The 21,514-nt window shown below is 40.5% G+C and overlaps 1 protein-coding gene, 1 long non-coding RNA gene and 1 pseudogene across 7 annotated transcripts; all 3 read left to right on the forward strand.

Moving 5' to 3' along the window:
* Positions 1 to 3,378: 3,378 nt before the first annotated feature.
* LOC121773341 lies at positions 3,379 to 4,059 on the forward strand. Its single transcript, XM_042170173.1, has one exon. It carries the CDS (start codon positions 3,379 to 3,381, stop codon positions 4,057 to 4,059), a length of 681 nt encoding a protein of 226 aa, XP_042026107.1.
* Positions 4,060 to 8,148: 4,089 nt separating this feature from the next.
* Positions 8,149 to 16,153, forward strand: LOC121773351 (annotated as a pseudogene).
* A 550-nt stretch (positions 16,154 to 16,703) lies between these two features.
* LOC121764678 lies at positions 16,704 to 20,922 on the forward strand. Of its 6 annotated transcripts, none has more exons than XR_006042604.1 (4): positions 16,704 to 16,998; positions 17,126 to 17,210; positions 19,198 to 19,373; positions 19,561 to 20,922. It is a non-coding gene; the product is annotated as an uncharacterized LOC121764678 (long non-coding RNA). The 6 variants fall into 6 exon arrangements; XR_006042602.1 differs by having other exon boundaries at positions 19,573 to 20,922; XR_006042607.1 differs by having other exon boundaries at positions 16,705 to 16,998; positions 19,198 to 20,558; positions 20,659 to 20,922.
* The last annotated feature ends 592 nt before the right edge of the window (positions 20,923 to 21,514 follow it).

Below are 21,514 nucleotides of genomic sequence, written 5' to 3' on the forward strand. Positions count from 1 at the left end.
ATTAATATAAAAATTTAATAGCTTAATTTATAAAAAATTAATTTGAAAAAAATATATGGAATATTAAACATATCCACATTAAATATATGAATAATTTAAATCATATGAATTTAAAACTTCTTTGAGAAGTCAGAAAATTTGTATTATCCAATAATCACATTTTAGTTGACTGTTTATTTCTTTCTTTTAATTTCAGACCATAGCATAACTTGATATACATTTCCAAAGACTAAATGAAATTTTGTATATTGGAAAGAATAAATTTCTTACTTCCCGCCACATATAAGTAAAAAAAGTAAATTACTACTATCACTTAAAATAACGATAATATTTTATACATTATGTTTGTTTTGAATAATGTGAGAATTTACACTACTCTTTATATTAAGAAGTTATACTAAGTTAGATTCAATTTTAAATATATATAATGTCATCTTATTCCTTAATTTAATCTATAAACTTAGTAGTATTGTTTAATTAGAGGCGAATTAAAATATAAGAACTAAAAACTTTAATTGAGTAAATATAAGATGGAAATTGTAAGCATTACATATATGTGTTGTCGTTTAACTTGTGAATTAATTCGAAGAAAAAGTATTGCAATAAATGATTAAATCTCAATTTTAACCTAAATAAATGGAAGGCAAACTAAACTCTCTAGCACAATTCCAATTTAACTCAAATATAAGTCTAATTAATATATAAATTTCATAACTTAATTATAAAAAAAATTAATGGAAGTGCACTATTTAAATGTGTTTCAACACTTCTTCAAGAAGTTAGCATTTTATTGGACTATTATTTGTCGAATTGTTTTTGCCTTAAAAAATTATTTTTGAATACAAGACACATCGTCTTTTCATTTTCCCTCCAAAAAGGGCATTAAGGACTTTTTATCAAACTTGCACTTTAGATTAGTATAGATAAAGTGATGAGCTTTTTCTTCTTTTGTGCTAAGAAACTAATGGAATTCCAATTTAATGAAGGAGAATAGATTCATTTGAGGGAGTGACGCATAATGGTTGTGCGTCGTTCTTAATGAAACGCACAACCCTTATGCGTCGTTAATTAATGACGCACAAGGATTATGCGTCGCTTAACGACGCATAAGGGTTGTGCGTCGATCTTGAACGACGCACAATGTTTATGCGTCGTTAAGGCGACTTTTAACTCCCTCCAGTCAGACGCAGATCACAGAACGCACCTTCACACACTTTCATTTCCTCTCTCGGCAATTTCCGGCGTTTTCAGGCGATTTCCGGTGATTTCTCCATAAGATCCGGTAATTTGTTCATCAATTTAGCTACATTCATCATTATTCATGTTTATTGTGCTTTCATTTGCTAGTTTTACCCAATTTATACAAATTAGGGCTTGTAGGAAAATGTCCATAATTGTCGTTGTTTTATATGTTTTTGATGCAGAAATCATGCAAGTATTTGTGAGTTTGTATTGGGGTGGTAGAGTAGTTCAACTACCACATATGGGTATTGGTTATGACCCACCTCGTGCGAGGAGCTCCATCATATTAAATTCAGGTGTTTCCTATTATGAGTTGGTAGCAATGATCTGTGATGCGATGGGAATAGATATGAACCAACACACAATTGAATTATTATGGAGACAATGTATAGTCTATGGTTCCGGTATGAGTTATACATGTTCTGTGATTCGCAATGATGATAGTGTAATGTTTATGTTCAACAATGCTCAAAATTCAAGTGGGTGTATTGAATTATTTATTGAGTATTCACCGGTGAGGAGTGCAGAAATCCCACCAGTTGTTGATTATGGTATTGGAGCATCTGCGAGGTTTGAACAAATGAGTTTTGACTGTGGTATTGGATCATCTGCGAGGGTGGACCAAATGAATGAGCAGAGAGATGTTGTAGATGGTGTAGATGTTGCTGATGTTGGTGTTGGATTGAATGATGAGGTAGATGATGCAGATGATCTTGATGAGCCAAGGCCACTATCCGAAACAGAGCCAGACCCCGATCTCAGTGATGGTGATGGTGCTGATGATGTCGGTGCTAGTTATGATGATGAGATAGTACCATGTAAACCTGTTATGCAAGGTGAACAACCACTTCCGGAATACAATCCTATTGGGTTTAGATTCTTTCGTGAATTACCAAGTCGTCCTTCTGGAGTATCGGATGATGTGGGTGGTAATGAACACAGCCTTTTGTATTGGAATGAGAAGGAGCCGCATCGGATTGTGTTGGGAACAAAATTTGATTCCAAGCTACACGTGAAGACTGCTATAACTATGTGGAGTTTGTGGAATGAAAAACAGTTTAAGGTTGTCGAGAGTAAATTAAGAAGGTGGCATGCTGTATGCAAATTTCCAGCAGGAACGACAGTAACAGGGGCAGGCATCATCAGCACCACCGACGCTGAAAAGGCGAGGGAATGTAAGTGGGAGGTTTCAGTTACACAAAGGTCGCATGACGATATGTGGGAAGTTAGGAAGTGGAAGAATCGACATACCTGTATAGGCCATCGTGCTAATAGAGATCATGCTAACTTTTCATCCCCAATGATAGCTCTGTTGATTCGACATCATGTGCGACAATGTGCCGATTTCAAGGTCTTCTCAATAATAGCTGATATTCAAGACAGATTTGGTGTGTTAATCAGTTATAAGAAGGCGTGGTATGCAAAGAGAAAGGCTATAGAGTTTGTATACGGTGGATGGGAGGAATCGTTTAGGCAGTTGCCAAGCTACATGTTTGAACTCCAGTCACAGAATATGGGCACAATTGTTGAGTGGAAGCATAACGATCTGTTGAGTCAGAGGCGTACAATGGTGTTCAACTATGTTTTCTGGGCATTTGGGCCTGCAATACATGCGTTCCAGAAGGCCACACCGGTGTTAACAGTGGACGGGACTCACCTCCGAGGAAGATTTAAAGGTAAGTTGCTTGTTGCTTGTGGTTTTGATGCTAACAAGACATGCTTGCCTATTGCATATGCTGTGGTGGATGAAGAAACCAATGACAGTTGGTCGTGGTTTTTGGATCATGTCAGAACTCATGTAGTGAAATACGAGAGGGAGGTGTGCATTATATCAGATAGGCATAAAGGACTCTTGAATGCAATGGAGTCTGAAATCATGACTAGGGCCCCGCAGATACACCACAAATTTTGTTTGCTTCATGTGAGGGCAAATGTGTTGAAGAAGCACAAGGGCCCCAATGTGAAGGCCATTATATGGAAGTTGGGGGTCAGTTCTCAGGAACGTAAATTTGCCAGAAGACGTCGAGCACTATATGATGTCAACAGTGGTGCGGTTCGAATGCTGAATAGGATTACAAAAGAATGTTGGTCACTGTGCTACGATGGTGGACTTAGGTGGGGGTGACCACCACAAACATGTCGGAGTGCTACAATAACGTCTTGAGGGGTGTGAGAGAGTTGCCAATTAGAGCGTTGGTTGATTTGACATTTTGGAGGACGGTAAAATGGTGGGTGGAGAAGAAGACAACAATAGAACACACCGAAGGTGAATTAACCCCATGGGCGAGGGACAGACTTGCTAAGAATGACTCAAAGGGGCGAAAACATTACATCACTGTCATTGACCGAGATATAGGGAAGTACCATGTCCGAACTCGAGGAAGAATCGTACAAGGAGTGTCAAAGGGCAACAATGTTCAAATAGTCAGGTATTTGGAATCGAGTTGCAGTTGTGGTAAGTGGCAGATGTGGAGAATCCCTTGTTCGCATGCTTGTGCGGTTGCTAGAGACAGAGGTCATGTTATGATTGACCTCATAGATGAGAAGTACTACCTAGGTACATGGAGATCACAGTACTATAGTGAAGTTTCATTTGATGCACCAAGACATGAAGAGTATTGGGTTGCACCTTCATGGAAATTGTGCATCACCCCTCAGCAGTTGATTCCTAGAACGTGTGGCCGAGTTAGAAGAAGGAGGATACTTAATCAAATGGATGTCCAGGAGGAAGATGAACCGAGAGCTCTCCGCCGTTGCAGAAATTGCGGGATAGAGGGGCATGACCGAAGAAATTGCTCAGCCGGTGCCGTTCAGTAAAGTCATGGTAGCCATTTGCATTTGCGTTGTGTATTTGAGATGTTATGTATGTATCAACATTTGTGAGATGTTGTCGACAGTTATGATGTGTTTTATTATGTCTGGACTAAAAATTTTGTAACATGTTTCAACCCGGCAAAAATGTTTCAAAAATCCACATACAACCCGGCAAAAATGTTTCAAAAATCCACATACAACCCGGAAAAAATGTTCAAAAATGTGAAACGAAATGTTTCTGGACTTAACAGGGCGAAACGAAATTCACCCGGTGACGCATAAGCATTATGCGTCACCAATGAACGACGCATAAGACTTATGCGTTACCAAAGAACGACGCATAAGTGTTATGCGTCACCAAAGCAATGTCGTTAAGCACTGTTGAGTCCAGAAACTTCGCCCGGTCGGGCGATTTTACGTTCCTAAAACGCCCGGTCGGGCGATTTTATGTTTCAAAATTTTTTATCAAAATCATAATACGGTTTATATTTGGTATTTGTTTATATTTGTAATCGAATTTTATATCAAAATCATAATACTGTTTTATCAAAATCATAATACTTCGCTCGGTCATATGTCGGTATTCGTTTATATTTGTTTATCAAAATCATAATACTGTTCATTCCACCATAGAAAACATGGAGCTTTATCCTATTTTTCATCACATAAAAAATGTTCAAAAATCAACTTACGACCACAACCTGTTTCAATAGACACAAATACCAACATATGACCGAAATCTATCTAGATGGAGGCGTGAACTTTGTCGGAGCCTTCCCTTTGTTCTTCCTTGTTGAAAAGCCCCTGAATACATTCTGCATAGCCCGCCCAATCGTACTTGATGATCGTGAGGATCCCGCGGTCGGTGGTCGGAATATTACTTCGTCATGTTCCTCCCCGCCCTCTTCTTCCCCGCCCTCTTCTTCCTGACCCTCTTCTTCCCCCACAGGATCCATAAATTGATAATTCTGAAAGTACGTATCACGTCCTTGTTGAGATGCATCCCAATCAGACACACCGCCAAAGAATGAATCACATGACGCGCGTGCTCCCCATTGCGAGGGCTCAATGCTTGCACCACTCAACTGAGACCATCCTGGGGGATCGTACTCCAGACTCAAGGGCTCTGGTACCGCATACTCAGGTTGCGGTTGCTGCTGCTGCGCCAACCTATGCTGTCGTGTAATCCCGTGCCCACCCGTCCGGACACCCGGCAGTCCATGACGAAGAGAAGTTGGTGGGCGTGGCGGCACGACCACATTTTTCCGTTGAGAAGATGGATACTCCATCGCATCAGCATGGTTCATCGCACGAAGTGCCGAAGCAGCCATTTCTCGAATCTGCCGTAATCGAGGGTCTGTGTCATGCTCAGAGGTCAAATGCCATATCCCCTGAAGGGTCTCAACCTAGATAACAAAAATACAAATGACATCATACCACGTGGAACAATACAAACTTTAAACTAAAGACATTTTTATATACAAAAACATCACATACCGCCAATAAATTAGAAGAGGCTGCCTCGTTCATCCCTTCAGTTGACTGTGTCCCAGGTTGAACTAGGTACGGCACGGTGATCCTATTGTACCACGCCATATAGCCCGGATTAATGCGACCATCCATTGTCGCCCTTGCGTGGTCAAAAGTTGCTTGGAACCTGTCGTGGCGCAAGTCCCATTCATCAATGAAGAACTTATGTACCTTAGCCCAATCAGCGCCCTTCCTCCCACGACGATGACTTTTACTCAAATGGCCGGAGCTATGTAGCATCCTATCACAGTACTGAGGAATACGCTGGTAGCGGTTAAATTGTCGGGAAACGCGTCCAGCCTCGTGTGCCTCGACAAATGACCAGCACACCAAATAAGTATCACACAAGTAGGATGCAGTCGAATCAATGCAGTACTCAAGGAGGATACAGTCTGCATAGGGTGTCCACAGAAACTACAAACAAATAAAATAAAAAACACAATTAAATTCATACTATAGTAAGTAAATTCATTAATTAAGACAACACAAATAAATTTCACCTGGCCAGGACGGATCAGTGATAACTGATCACGATAATGAGCTACTGAATGTCGGGGAGCATTTCAAATTTCAGTAACTCCGTGCCACCTATACATAATATTAATGTCAAAAGTTATCAACAAAACACATAATTATGTGAGTTAATTTAAACAAAAACATTACTTGGCTCCGCACGGGGTATACGGCGTGTGTATAGGCGATATCAAGAAGGCTGGCCTCAATGTAGGCATTCTTTCCCAGGCCCACAGCTGCAAGAGAACCATAGGTCCACCCATATCTCTTCTCTGTCTGCCTACAGAAGCCTCGCACAAATAATGATACAGGTATGCTAAAGCAGCACTACCCCAACTGATATTAGCCACATCTTCCGGATCGTCTAAGGCATTTAACCACATAAAGGGGACCTTGCACCCTGTGGTGTCCGGTAAAATAAGCCCCCCTAACAGGATCAGAGCATGTATACGTGCTCTTTGAATGTATGCATACACAGGCAGCCCATCACCCAATGACATCGTCGCTTGGTGGATCAGAGACGTCATCAACAAACCACCGTGCTTTGTTTCAGTTTCTGAGTCAGGTATCCATCCCAACAAATCTCTACACTTGCTGGACCAATCTTCAAATCCAACAGGGTAGTCACGGCCAGTGAAAGCACGACCGTCTGCTCTCAAACCCCACAGGCTTTGCACAACCTGTAAGGTAACAGTAACTTCCCCAACTGGAAGGTGGAAACAGTGTGTCTCAGGCCTCCAGCGCTCGATCAAGGCAGTTATTAGCTCATTGTCCATCCTCATCGGTCTTCCACATTCAACCACGCCTCTGAACCCCCATACACCTAGCCAATACATCACATTTTCATGTATAGGCAATGATCACACCTTACTCTCCGTCCTACGACTTCTCAACACATTTGCTGTGCCATTCGCCAACAAGGAGCTTGAAATGTGTTCGTTCTGATGAAACAGTAGTGATGGATCCTCAGGTCCATAGCATAACTGTTGTTCGGAACTTGCAGATGCCATCTACTTCAAAACATTCACCCATGCTTCAATTTTTTCCATAACAACTCAACAATCAACAAGCTAACTAAATTGCAACTTAGGGGCACAATATATGCATATGAAATACCCAAATTACATAAAATCGCCCACCAAAAGGGGCACAATTACAAAAACTTAATCAATTGCTTCTACCCATTCAATTATATGCATATGAAATACCCAAATTACGGAAAATCGACCAACAAATCCAACAATTTCATCATAAACCCTAATTTTGCTAAATTAAATCCATATGAAATACACAAATTACGGAAAGTCGACCAAAAATTCCATCAATTTCATCATAACCCCTAATTTCATCATAATCCCTAGTTATATGCAACAAAACAACACAAAAATACCAAAAATCCATCAATTTAATCAAAAACCCTACTTTTACTAAATTACGGAAAACCTGCCCAAATTAAACATTAAAGGATGTATTTAGCCAAATTGAAGAACAATTACCGGAATATGGTTGCAAAATGGTGGTAATTCGCCGGATTTTGCTCGGATTCGTCGGAAATCGCTTGATTGCGTCGCGTTTGGTTTCGTCCCCTGCTTCTGCTCTTTCGTTTCTGGCTGATTCTGCCTTCGGCCCGGTTTAAAACTCAACGAACGACGCATAAGTATTATGCGTCGCTAAAGTAAGACGCATAAGCGTTATGCGTCGCTAATTAACGACGCATAATCGTTATGCGTCTCTAATGAACGACGCACAATGGTTATGCGTCATTAGCTAACGACGCATAACGATTATGCGTCTTTCTTTAGCGACGCATAATACTTATGCGTCGCTAAAGAAAGACGCATAATCGTTATGCGTCACTCCCTGAGGCGGAATACAAGTAATGCTCTTCATTAAAATGGAATTCAATTAAAGTCCTTTACCAAAAAAAGAATTTATCCATAAAGTGATAGAAGAAAACTCCAGAAGCATACAGGTTCCTGTTTGAAATAAGTCGCAATACACACACTCTCTCTCTCGAATGACTCCGTTCAACAGAGAGAAACCTGTTTGATGGGGCGATGCGAGACTGAGACGTCCAGTGATGACGCTGTATCCATCGAGGAAGGGAAGAAACTCGGTGATCCGTACATAATCACGGTTAACTGTCTCGACAAGACTGGTTTGAGCTGTGACATTTGCCATGCTATTCTCGAATTCGACCTCTTTATCACTAGAGGAGGTCAATTTCACATCTTCTTTCCTTTATTGCTTCAAAACTTCATCTCTTAATACTTCCTGTTAGCTAAATACGTCTCACAACATCAAGCATGCAGAGTTAGTTAAAACGGTTATGCATGAGCGTGTACGTGAGGTTGATCGCATGGGATTATGGCTCAGCTGGAGTTGGTTGAGATGTGAATGTATATATACTCATTCATGCATAATGCGAGGGTAATCAAGATTCAACAAGAGGCTGTTACACACATTAAGAGAGATCGAGTGAGAGAAGAGCTCTGAAACTATCTTTGATCAAGAAGAATCAGAGGAAGTTCGGCCAGGTTGTGTCGATTGAGAAGTGAGCAAGTTCTGCGATCGTACCTTCTGTTAGTTTGTTTCATATTGCTACTGAGTTTTAGCAGTGGAATTGTGGTTAGAAGCTGTGTTAGATGTGTAGAATCATTTGTTGATATTGTACTTGTATTCTCCATTCCATTCATCAATACAAAGATCTAGAGTTCTCCCGTGGATGTAGATCAATTGGATCGAACCACGTAAACGCTGTGTTCATTGTTCGTCTATTATTGTTTTGGCTGTTTCGTCTGAGATCGAAGCACTCAAGTTCAAATTACAAATTGGCGCCGTCTGTGGGAATGGGTAGACGACGACGATGGCTGCAGCGAGGTTCGACTTCGAAAAATTCACTGGCAAGAATGATTTCGGACTGTGGAAGGTGAAGATGAAAGCCATGCTCATTCAGCAAGGGCTCTAGGAGGCGATGAAGTACAAGAATCTGGAGAAGGATGCCAATCTTGATGACAAAGAGGTGATCAAGAAGCTTGATATGATGGATAGAGCCCATAGTGCAATAATGCTGAGCCTGGGAGACCGAGTCTTGAGGGAGGTATGCATGGAAGAGACTCCATCTGAGGTCTGGAGCAAGCTAGAGTCTATCTACATGACAAAGTCTCTAGCTAACAGATTATTTCTGAAGCAGAGGCTCTACTCAATCAAGTTTCAAGAGGGAAAAACAATCATGGATCAACTTGATGAATTTGTGAAGGCCGTTGATGATTTGGAATCTGTGGATGGAGAATTAAAGGATGAGGATAAAGCCATCATGCTATTAAATGCCCTTCCAAGAAGCTTTGATCAACTTAAGGATGCTATCTTGTATGGAAGGGATTCCTCACTCACATATGAGGAAGTTCTCACAGCATTGACGGCTAAAGAGTTCCAAAAGGGATCTACATCCAAACCAGTGGATCAGGCTGGTGAAGCTAAATTTGCTGAGAAGAAGGGATCCAAGAAGAAATGGAATAAGAAAGGCAAGAGTGTCAAGAAAGATGAGAAGGAGTCAAGATCCTGTTACTATTGCAAGAAGCCTGGACATCTCAAAAAGAACTGCTACTCTTGGAAGAAAAAGAATCAGGAGGAAGCAGAAGGTGTTAATACAACAGATATCACAAGAGTTAGAGATTGCACATGCTTTGAATATAGCAGATACAGATATAAGTGATCAATGGATCATGGACAGTGCATGCAGTTTCCACATGTGCCCGAGGCTTGAATGGTTCCAAGATATGGAGCCCTCATATGGTTCAGTACTTCTTGGGAACAATCAAATATGCAAGGTTAAGGGAACGGGAAATGTGAAGCTAAAAATGATGGATGGATCTGCAAAATTACTTACTGAAGTCATGTATATTCCAGACATTAAGAGAAATCTTGTGTCTCTTGCGGCTCTTGAAGCAAGATGATACACTTTTAATTCATCAGGGGGTGTGATGAAGGTGCTAAAGGGATCCGAAATAATCATGGTAGCTAAGAGATTCAATAGCCTTTACTATCTACAAGCTGAAGTGATTACTAAACAGATCAATGTTGTCAAGAAATTAGATGGAGACTTGTGGCATCTAAGGCTGGGGCATGTGTCCTCTAATGGTGTAAATCGTCTCATCAAGGATGGAGTTATAGAATCAGACACCAAGATGGTCTCAAAAGAGTGTGAGGTATGTATACCGGGCAAGAGTAAGAAGCTTGCATACCCCACTGGTAAGCACACTACAGAATCTGTGCTTGATTATGCACACAACGATATTTGGGGGCCAGCTCAAACCACATCAGTTGGTGGATGTAGATATTTCTTGTCAATTGTAGATGATTACTCAAGAATGATTTGGATATATGTAATGAAAGAGAAGTCAGAAGCATTTGTTAAGTTCAGAGACTGGTGCACTGAGGTTGAGGTTGAAAAGGGATCTTGCTTGAAGTGCTTAAGAACTGACAATGGGCTGGAGTTCTTTTCACACCAATTTGATGAATTCTGCAAAATGAAGGGAATTAAGAGACACAGGACCATTCCCAACAATCCTCAACAAAATGGTGTAGCTGAGAGAGCAAATAGGACTATTCTAGAGAGAGTTAGGTACATGCTTATATCTTCTGGAATGCCTCACAAATTCTAGGGTGAAGCTGCATCTACAGCTGCCATATTGATGTATAAATGTCCTACTGCTGCAACCAACCATGAAACTCCAGATTTAAGATGGTATGGGCATCATGGAAACTATAATATGCTAAGACCTTTTGGATGCAGAGCTTATTCTCACATAAAGCAAGGGAAATTGCAGCCAAGGGCCCTAAAATGTGTGATGTTGGGATACCAGAAAGGAGTTAAGGGGTACAGGCTTTGGTCTATGGAACCAGGAAATCAGAGAGTGGTGATCAGTAGGGATGTGATATTCAGAGAAATGGAAATGCCATACAAGGAAGCAGGACCAGGAATAGTACCTACAAGCTCAGATGCTCAAGTTGAGGTGGAGTTACTGGACAGTAGTGAGGGTCAGAAGCATACTGATCAGTAGAATCTTCAGAAGATGAGAATCAGATCCATGAAATCAATAATGAGGAAGTTGAAGCTGTGGATGAAGGTGGAGACTCAGTTGATGGAGATCTTCATGATTATTTGCTGGCAAGAGATAGACAAAGGAGAACTAATATCAGAAAGCCAGCAAGATACATCAATGCCAACCTTGTATATTATGCATTTTGTGATGCTGAAGACATTGAGTCAGATGAGCCAGGGAGTTACAAGGATGCAGTGAAATCCAGAGAAAAGGATAAATGGATCAAGGCAATGCATGAGGAAATTAAATCATTGTTGAAGAATAAGACTTGGATCTTAGTGACCAGAAAGAAGCTGCAGAAACTTATTGGACGTAAGTGGATTTTCAAGAAGAAGATTGGGGCATCTGATGGAGATAAGATCAGATATAAAGCTAGGCAGGTTGCAAAGGGTTATAATCAAAGAGAAGGGATTGATTACAACGAGATTTTCTCTCCTGTGGTAAAGCACAGCTCAATTAGGATGCTGATGGCTCTGGTTGCTAAGAATGATTGGGAATTGCATCAGTTAGATGTGAAGACAGCTTTTCTGCATGGTGAGTTAGAAGAGAACATATCCATGGAGCAGCCTGAGGGTTTTATAAAGAATGGAGATGAGGATAAGGTCTGTTTACTGAAGAGAAGTATATATGGGACTCAAGCAATCCAACAGACAATGGAATCTGCAGTTTGGTCAACACATGAAGAAGATTGGATTTGAAAGCTCCAAATATGATAGCTGTGTGTATATGAAGAAAAGGGATGGAAGATCAGTGGCATTCTTACTTTTATACGTGGATGATATGCTTGTTACTGGGTCTGATATGAATGAGATTCAGAAAGTAAAGAACGATCTCAAGGGCAGGTTTGAGATGAAAGATTTGGGAGAGGCTAAGAGGATTCTAGGCATTGATATTATAAGGGACGGAAAGAGGAAGTTGTTGTGGTTAAGTCAGCAACACTAAATTGAGAAGTTGGTCCACAAATATCAAATGAGTGAATCCAGAATTGTCTCAACACCATTGGGACAGCAGTTTCAGATGAGTGCCAGTCAGGGACCTAAGAATGAAGAAGAGCTAAATGAAATGAAGAGCAAACCATATGCCAACATTATTGGAAGTGTGATGTACGTGATGATTTGCACTAGGCCAGATCTTGCTCATGCTGTGAGCATCACTAGCAGATACATGAGCAATCCAGGAAAGGCTCATTGGCAGGCTTTGAAGTGGATGTTGAGATATTTGAAAGGAAGCTCAGAGTATGGGATCTTATACAGGGGTATTGGAGATCATACAAAAGATATCGTAGAAGGGTTCTGTGATTCAGATTATGCCTCTAATAAGGATAACAGGAAGTCCCAAACTGGTTACATATTCACTATGTATGGCTCTGCTGTGTCATGGAAATCTAACCTGCAATCTGTGGTGGCATTATCTACCACGGAGGCTGAGTATATAGCTCTCACAGATGCTGTGAAGGAGAGCTTTTGGATCAAAGGAATGATGGAAGATCTTGGTGAAAAGCAAGGCAAGGTGGCAGTGAATTGTGACAATAGTAGTGCCATATGCATGTCTAAACATCAAACTTTCCATGATAGGAGCAAGCACATAGATGTGCATTTGCATTTCATTCGAGATGAAGTCAGAAAAGGGGTGATAGAGGCGAGAAAGATAGCTACTGAGCATAATCCAGCGGATGCTTTGACAAAGGTTATACAGGCTTCCAAATTTGCCTATTGTTTGGAGTTGGTATGTGTTCTGAAGAAATGAAGAAGGTTGGGACTTGGAGAATTATGACAGAGGATGTTGAGGTTGGAAACGAGGTGGAAAGTTGTTAGCTAAATACGTCTCACAACATCAAGCATGTGGAGTTAGTTAAAACGGTTATGCATGAGGGTGTACGTGAGGTTGATCGCATGGGATTATGGCTCAGCTGGAGTTACTTGAGATGTGAATGTATATATACTCATTCATGCATAATGCGAGGGTAATCAAGATTCAACAAGAAGCTGTTACACACATTAAGAGAGATCGAGTGAGAGAAGAGCTCTGAAACTATCTTTGATCAAGAAGAATCAGAGGAAGTTCGGCCAGGTTGTGTCGATTGAGAAGTGAGCAAGCTCTGCGATCGTACCTTCGGTTAGTTTCATATTGCTACTGAGTTTTAGCAGTGGAATTGTGCTTAGAAGCTATGTTAGATGTGTAGAATCATTTGTTGATATTGTACTTGTATTCTCCATTCCATTCATCAATACAAAGATCTAGAGTTCTCCTGTGGATGTAGATCAATGGGATCGAACCACGTAAACGTTGTGTTCATTGTTCGTCTATTATTGTTTTGGTTGTTTCGTCTGAGATCGAAGCACTCAAGTTCAAATTACACTTCCAATTACTCACATTTCTCTAGATGTTTCCACTGATGGCATATGGTGCTACATAATATTATGGGTGAGTCCTCATTCCAGATCACATGTTGTGAGATAGGGCAATTTAAAGGACCATCTTTTATCCATCTGCCCACCCCTGCTACCATCACCCTACCTCTTCCCCCCATTGCCACACAGCCCCTCTTCTTCAGTTTACTTGCTCAAGGTTTGTAGCCTTGACCCGAAGGGATTGCTTCATGGTAGTATAAACAATTGTCTCATCTATTAATGTTGTTAACCTTAACTTTTTATATAGGAGTAATTACACTTGTCATATTTTTCTCAGCTGTTACCCGTGTTCTCGATGAGCTTGATCATACCATTCAGAAAGTGAAAGTTACTACAACTCCTGATGGATGCTCTCTTGACCTCTTCTTCATAAAAGATAACTTGTAAGGTTTCTGATTTTGAGGGGATTCTCTGATTTTGCTAGCTCAAACTGTTAGAACAAAGTGAATAATGCTACTACCACTTATCTTGCCTTCATATTCTATGCCTTCTGTTTCAGATGATATTGCTAACTTACTTTATTCAAAACAAACTAAGAAGGAAATGTCACTTAAAATTCCATTTAAACTAGTCCTTTGGATTTTTAGTCCCATGAACTTCCTCTATTGAGCCAAAATCTAGGTGTTGCTCTTTGGTTTATACTGTTTTGACACTGTTGTCTATTCTACATTTGCTACTACTTCAACTGATAGTGCCTCTGCCAGAAACATATGTGCTTCTTAGTTTTTAATCATTTTTACTCTATCTGGTATTGATAGTAAATTATAGTTGTAACTTTCTGTGAGTGTTCAGGGGACTCTTGCATACTAAAGCGAGACAAGACGAATTATGTGAGCGGTTGTACACTGTCCTTGGTGAATCTTGTATTAGTTGTGAACTTCAGTAAGCAGGATCTCAGTATTCAGTGTGTTTCTTCTCTGTCTCCACTTGTTGCTGAAGAACTGTTCAGATTCACACTATCAGACAATGAATCTCGTTCACAAGCTCTGAGCTTGGATATCAAGGAGCTGAAAAAGGCAAGCGTAAAAACTGACAATTCCTTGAGCCCTGCTCACACTCTACTTCAGATTAGCTGTGTAGATCACAAAGGTCTTATTTATGATATCATGCGAACATTGAAAGATTACAGCATTCAGGTTACTAGATTTCCTGCGTACTGATCAATTTGTTTCCAATTGTTCACAAAGTTGTCTTTCAATTTCATTTGCTAGATAGCTTAAGAATTTAAGTTTATAATTTTTTAGTATTGAACTGGCAGGATAATACTGTCATTCTAATTTAATTTCCTCAATTGGTTTGTGTCATGAACTACTAATATAGCTATTTATATCAGACATCTGCATTGCACAAAAAGTGTGTTAAGGTTTGATTTTTCTGACACTTGTCTGTATTTGCTTAGGTATCATATGGCCGACTTTTGGCTGTAAATAAAAGTTACCGCGAACTAGACCTATTTATTCAGCATAAAGATGGGAAAAAGATAGTGGATCCAGAAAAGCAAGAGGTGATCTGCTCTCGGTTAAAGTTGGAAATGCTTCACCCGCTGCGTGTTCTCATCACAAATCGGGGGCCAGATGCAGAGCTTTTGGTAGCTAATCCAACTGAACTATCTGGAAGGGGAAGGCCAAGAGTTTTCTATGATGTCACTTCTGCCCTAAAGAGTCTTGGAATTTGCGTGTTTTTGGTAAGTGCTATTATTACTGGACGTTGTGTTATTACTTTGTCTAAGATGGATGGTAACAATGTTATACTCCAAGATGATGTATGAATAGATAGTTAAATGATTCTATAAACATTAGATGTATTTGTGTTAATATGATATCAACAAGAACCTTCTCTGACTCGATAGGCGGAAATTGGGAGGTATATAGATTCCTTCTAGATGAAAATTGCAATTTTCAGTTGTCAAGCACGAAGGTTAGGAATCAGATTGTCGACAAGGTTAGGAGGACGCTGATGGGCTGGTGAGCTTCTTTCTATAATTGCATTGACCAATAAATAATCGGGCTATGGCATTTCGAGTGTTGCAAAGGATGGCGTGTTCTATTAGTTTAGGCGAGCTTTTCCCTCTTTCTGTGCGGATGGAGGGAAGGCGTGTGGCGGGTAGGGGAAGATGATTTCTTGTACAGTTCTTTTGGCTTTTCTTATGTATATGTACATATAACAGGATCAGGTAGTGTTTTTTTACAATAAAGGTCTCTTCTTTATATTAGTCAGGAGATTTCTTGCATCAAATACTCAACTGTCATACACTTATATTTCTTATTTGCTGAACTGCTTACTGCAAACCAAATCCATTTGTGAATCAGTTTTGGACACCCTGTTATGCTAAGGCTTTCTTTGTTTCAAGTAAATAGTACTATGATTTCATTTGGTTATACAATCCTAGAAATCAATTGTTCTCGCTAATCAGGATTGATCCACATGTGGAGTATATTTGTTGCAATTCCATTTTTTGTATTTGAGTCTTGAGAAGGATAAACTTAAATTAGTTTTTATTTATAGCATGAATTTTCAGCATTTTTACATTTACAAGCCAAATTTGATTGTATAGCATGAAAAAAAGGAAGTTGAAAGTTCAGGCCAAATAAATCAAAGTTCAGGTTTTAAATTGAACGTAGTTAAAAGCTTCGGTTACATGATAAAACATTCAATTTTAAGCCTATAAATGGTTTTTTTTTTCGAAAATCTGTGATGCACCTTATAATTAACCCTTTCACATTTATCTTTATTCACAAGTGGGTTTTTTTTTTTTGTTCTAGAATAGAGTTATCATTCCTTGATTGTACTGAACTTTTTTTTTTTGTTCCGGGTTTGGGAGAGACGCATGACCCTTATGCGTCTCCTTTTAATGAGACGCATGACGATTATGCGTCTTTCATGTTAGAGACGCATTCTAAGACGCATGAGCATCATGCGTCGTTCGTGAAATTTAAACAGTAGAGAGACACATGACCCTCATGCGTCTTTATGAAAGACGCATAATCGTCATGCGTCTCATTAAAAGGAGACGCATGAGGGTCATGCGTCTCTCCCAAACCCGGAACAAAAAAAAAATTCAGTACACTCAGGGAATGATATCTATATCCTAGAAAAAAAAAGAAAAAACCCTTCAGAAGTAGGCTTAAAATCCTAACTTTTAACTTTTCACATGGAAACATCATTTAATTCGACCATATTAAAATAACTAATTAAATAAAAACTTGTTAAAGGTTTGCATATGAATTACTCATTGCTGACTCATCAAATCAAAGTATCAAGCAGTTTAAAATTGTCATATGATCGGCGACAATTCCGATAAAAAAATGTCGCCGCCGTTAACTCCTAGCGCAGCTGCTTACCTCGGTGCCGTCGCTCTCCAAATTCAGAAGAAACTCCAACGCGTATGTATACGACCTACGCCCACACTACACCCACTGATTTTTCCCCTATCGCTGTTGGTTTTATTAATGCGCATTCCGCAGTATGTTCTGTGATCATGATCATGATGAAATGGTGCTTGTGCTTCAGGCTTTAGCTTAGCCATCGCAGAGCCGAAATTTGCTGCAAGGGTTGTTCGCCGACATAGCTTTGGAGGTAGATGATCGTGCTAAAGGTATATCCAGGAATTCGCATTTGTTATTTCTCTAATTCAACCCCGTGATTTGCATTTTTTTGCATAAGTATGCTACTAAGTAAAGGTGGGAACATAACGGATTGATCTTCAATCATAGCTTCATGCCATTGCTTGTGAAAGCTATGATCTAGGGAAATTTTAATGCTCTTCGTTGGGAATAGTATTATACACTGGTATTAGTTATGCATATAATATAATACAATTTCAAAGTACATTTCGCCCTATTTTATATGGATGCCTTTACAGATTCCTCTGGTTAAAGATGATTTTGCTGATAATGCTTAAAATGCCTATTTTATATATATACGCGCGTTGAACCTCATTTTCATTCGCACCACTTGTTTTAACGAGTACTCTCTCTCTACCTTACTTTCTGTACAAGATCAATAACGAGCAATGGAGAACAACTACGAAGGTACTCCAGTTAATCCCGGGGGATGGTCTCAGACTCCCCCGCCTCCCGGTGTAGGGTCTCAGACGCCCCCGACTCCCGGGGCAGGGTCCCATACTTCCCCGGCTCCTGGGGGAGGTGGTTGGCCTCCGATGAGCGGGTACTACAACATGTACCCGTGGCAGCATATGATTCCGGGGTGGGCACCCGGCATGCAGCCACCGCCGCAGCAGATGATGCCACCGGCGCAACAGATGATTCCCCCGGCGCAGGGGACGCACGGGGGGGACAACGCCTATCGGCCGACTTTTGATTTTTCCACCGGTTCTTCGCACACATCGACCCCAACGGATGCACAGTATACGGAGACCTTCTCCTTAGCGGACTTGGGTTTTGATATTAACGAGGTTTCGGAAACTCTCATTCAAAGCCAGGGAGTAGGGCGGGGTAAGAAGAAGGGCAAGGCGAAGAAGGTCGGCGAGTCGTCGCAGCCCCAAGCCGAAATCCGGGGCCGGAGGAAATGGACAGACTCGGAGAACGTTGCGGTTGCCAAGGCGTGGGTGAGTGTCTGCGACGATCCTCTGGTTTCGAACAACCAGAGGATCGTCAACTTGTGGGCCAAGATAGCCGCAGCGTACAGGGCATTTTGCCCTGAAGGGAGACCGTGCACCGGGGAGGAGGTCCGGAAGTGTTGGGACCGTATCAGGGCTGGCGTCTCTCGATTTTCGGGTTTGTACGCCAACGCCCTCCGCATGCAGACCAGTGGCCAAACAGAGGAAGACTGCAGGAGGATTGCGGAGAGAGCCTACCCCGATCCGGATAAGAAGTACTATGAGTTCACCTACTGGAACTGCTACGTTGTGCTCAACGAGTCGGAGAAATTCCAGGCAGGCGTCGACGCTGGCTGGCCGAAGAGGCAGAGACTGAACTATACCGGAGATTATAGCGGCAGCAGTGGTGGTTCGTCAGACCTCCCTGAGACGGCCCAGAAGGTCCCGACTCCTCGGTCGTTCGGTCGCCGACCTCGCCCGGTTGGGCAAAGGCGGGCGCAGCAGGTTGCGAGAGGGGCACCCCGAGTTCCCAGGACGTCCATTCGGCATCCCCCCTCGGCAGGTCTACCGAGGAGCTCAAATTCTTCGCGCGCCAACAAACGCGCGCTCAAATGGTGAAGACCTTAGCCGACTTCCAAGCGGCGGTGGACCCCGAGGTGAAGGATTTTCTTCGTGTATTGCTCCAGAGCCAGCGTGAAGAATTGGAGGCGATGAGGAGGGACACCGGCGGGAATAGCCGCGGCGTAGGTGGCGACGGAGGCGGCGGCGACGACGGTGAAGAAGCGCTGGGCGACGACGGAGACGAGGACGGCGGCGATGAGTGATTTTGTTTTACTTTTTTAAATTAATGTACTTTTTAATTTTTGTACTTTTTTTATATTATTGTACTTTTTTTTAAAATTAATGTACTTTTTAAATTTTAATATTATTATTCGAATTTTCCGTATTTGTCTCGTAAATTAAATTCCGTATGTTGATACAAGTGTAAATTAAATTATATAATTGTTATTAGTGATGTGGATAGGTAGTGTGAAGGCTATGTGAGGGCTATTTGATGTCCAGTTGATGTGGCAAGCTGATGTGGCAGGAGAATTGTAGTGCTGATGATGTGGCAGTGTGAAGGCTATTTGATGGCTATTTGACGTCCAGTGCTATTGGAGATGCTCTAATGCTCTTCGTTGGGAATAGTATTATACACTGGTATTAGTTATGCATATAATATAATACAATTTCAAAGTACATTTCGCCCTATTTTATATGGATGCCTTTACAGATTCCTCTGGTTAAAGATGATTTTGCTGATAATGCTTAAAATGCCCAGTGTTTGATTATGTTTCTTATTTGCTGTTGGTTGCAACATATATTATTTTTGATGAGGAAGATGTAGTTTATGTTGCAGAAGATGGATATGGTCGTGCATACTGCTTTTACGACGTCCTCGCTGATTATTTTGTATGCATACCGCAGAGTGGAGATTCGATAATTGATCTCATAGTACAGTCATTTGCATCTAATATAGTATTTTGTCTTTTGTTCTACAAGCAGGTATGTATTTATTTCTTGCTTGGTCTTTCCCTTTTTGTATTATTTAGATGCATTGGGATGTATGAGTATCTGTGTAAGTGGTAGTAGTTCTCCAGAAATCCGGCAATGGGGGGTTTTCCAGCGAGTCTGGGCTCTGGGGTGAGGTTTTTGTCAAAGGAGGGATCGAAGAAAGGGAACTTCATATATTGATCTGAATATTTCTTTGTACATTAGAGGCTACTATTATAGTATTAGGAGATAGGCTATACAAGGTAACACATTTAATTACATTGATTTGGTAGAATATAATCTTCTATGTTTAGTAGAGTATAATCTTCCGTGATCTTCTGTAATTCCGAGAATATCTTCCGTGATCTTCGTGATTCTTTTCAATAGTTTTGTATTTATCAGAAGTTCATTTGTATGTGAGTGAAAATCAGATATGGATTTGGATAGAGGAAGTGTCCATTCATACAGTACTTATCTTTCAAAATAGCTAGATTATGTCCATACTCAATTTTTGTGTTTCATCGTCACCTTCCACTCTTCCAGTAATTAGTATCTTTGTAACTCTTAATTTGTTGTTGTATCTTGCTTTGTCAAACATCTCTATATTTCAATTCACTGATCCTTTTAGATTTGCAACTCATTTGCAGATGTTTGAGGTTAATCGTAATGTCGTACTTCGTTACTCATCTGCTCTAGTCCAAGGTGCTTAAAATGTCATCTGGTACAAATCTCGCTCTTTACTTGTAGGGGATATAATTTCCAGTGTAAGCTTCTTATGCAGATAAAAGTGGGTTGGGAGATTACCAAACACTGATATACTATTGAGTATCATTTGTGTGTGTGCATTAAAAAGTTAGTAAGCTGTTTTTGTATCAACACATCCGAGCTTTCTTTTTAGTTCAATCTCATTTTAAAGAAAGGAACATATTTAAGTGTGTGTTCGTACTTGCAGGACTGACATTCGAACAAATACAAGGCGCTTCTCAAGTCTTTTTATTGTGAGAGTTTTGCCAAGACAATTTCAATGGCTACCTAATACTTTAGTTTTGTGATCTAATACACTTCCTGCTTTTGATGCTTGTAGTATTTTCTAGATGATGTTGAAAGATTAAAGAAGATCTCCCCACAGCTCTATAAATTTTCCTCTCTGTTATGATGGAATTTCTTGTAATCTCACACAATGATCGCTTATTGTTGACTCAACTTATTTTAACACAAGGAATTCCCGCAAGTGTACGGGGCTAGTGTAGCACAAAGCAAGCAAGAGTATCGTATCCCACAGAGACAAAATGCATAAACTCAAGTACCACGGACCGATGTTAACTACTATCTATACAAATCGAAGGTTTGGTTTGATTCTTGGAGAGAAAACAATTAATCATAAACAAATTAAAAGCACGCAACAAAGGATATGTTTCAAATAAGAGAATGAACAATTACAACGAACACAATGTAAACAATTCAACAACTTCGATTACCCAATTGAAGTCTCTAGGATTACTAGGAAAGCCGCTAGTCTAGGCTAAGCCCTCTCTCGAGTGCACTCAACCCGTTGATTAACCATTAATATTGAAGTCTCCTTCTAATACTTCACAATTAACTCCGTAAAACAAAAGGCTCAAGCCCTCACTCTAGAATTCCTCCTCTCGAATGTAAATTATCTAGGTGTTGTTCATTCTTTTATCAATCCTAATTAAGTATCTCTCGATTACTCAAAACTAGGTCAACAAACCCAATTGATAGCTAAGCAATTGAATTGAAAAAGCTCAAGAATAAACAAAGGAATCACAAGAGCATAGGTAATCAAA

This window comes from Salvia splendens, chromosome 2 (assembly GCF_004379255.2).
Source record: "Salvia splendens isolate huo1 chromosome 2, SspV2, whole genome shotgun sequence".
In the NCBI taxonomy this organism is placed as follows: Eukaryota; Viridiplantae; Streptophyta; class Magnoliopsida; order Lamiales; family Lamiaceae; genus Salvia; species Salvia splendens.

What these genes read in the sequence shown, in the direction of transcription:
- LOC121773341 (XM_042170173.1), top strand. Translation starts at nt 3,379, where the DNA reads ATGTCGGAGTGCTACAATAACGTCTTGAGGGGTGTGAGAGAGTTGCCA.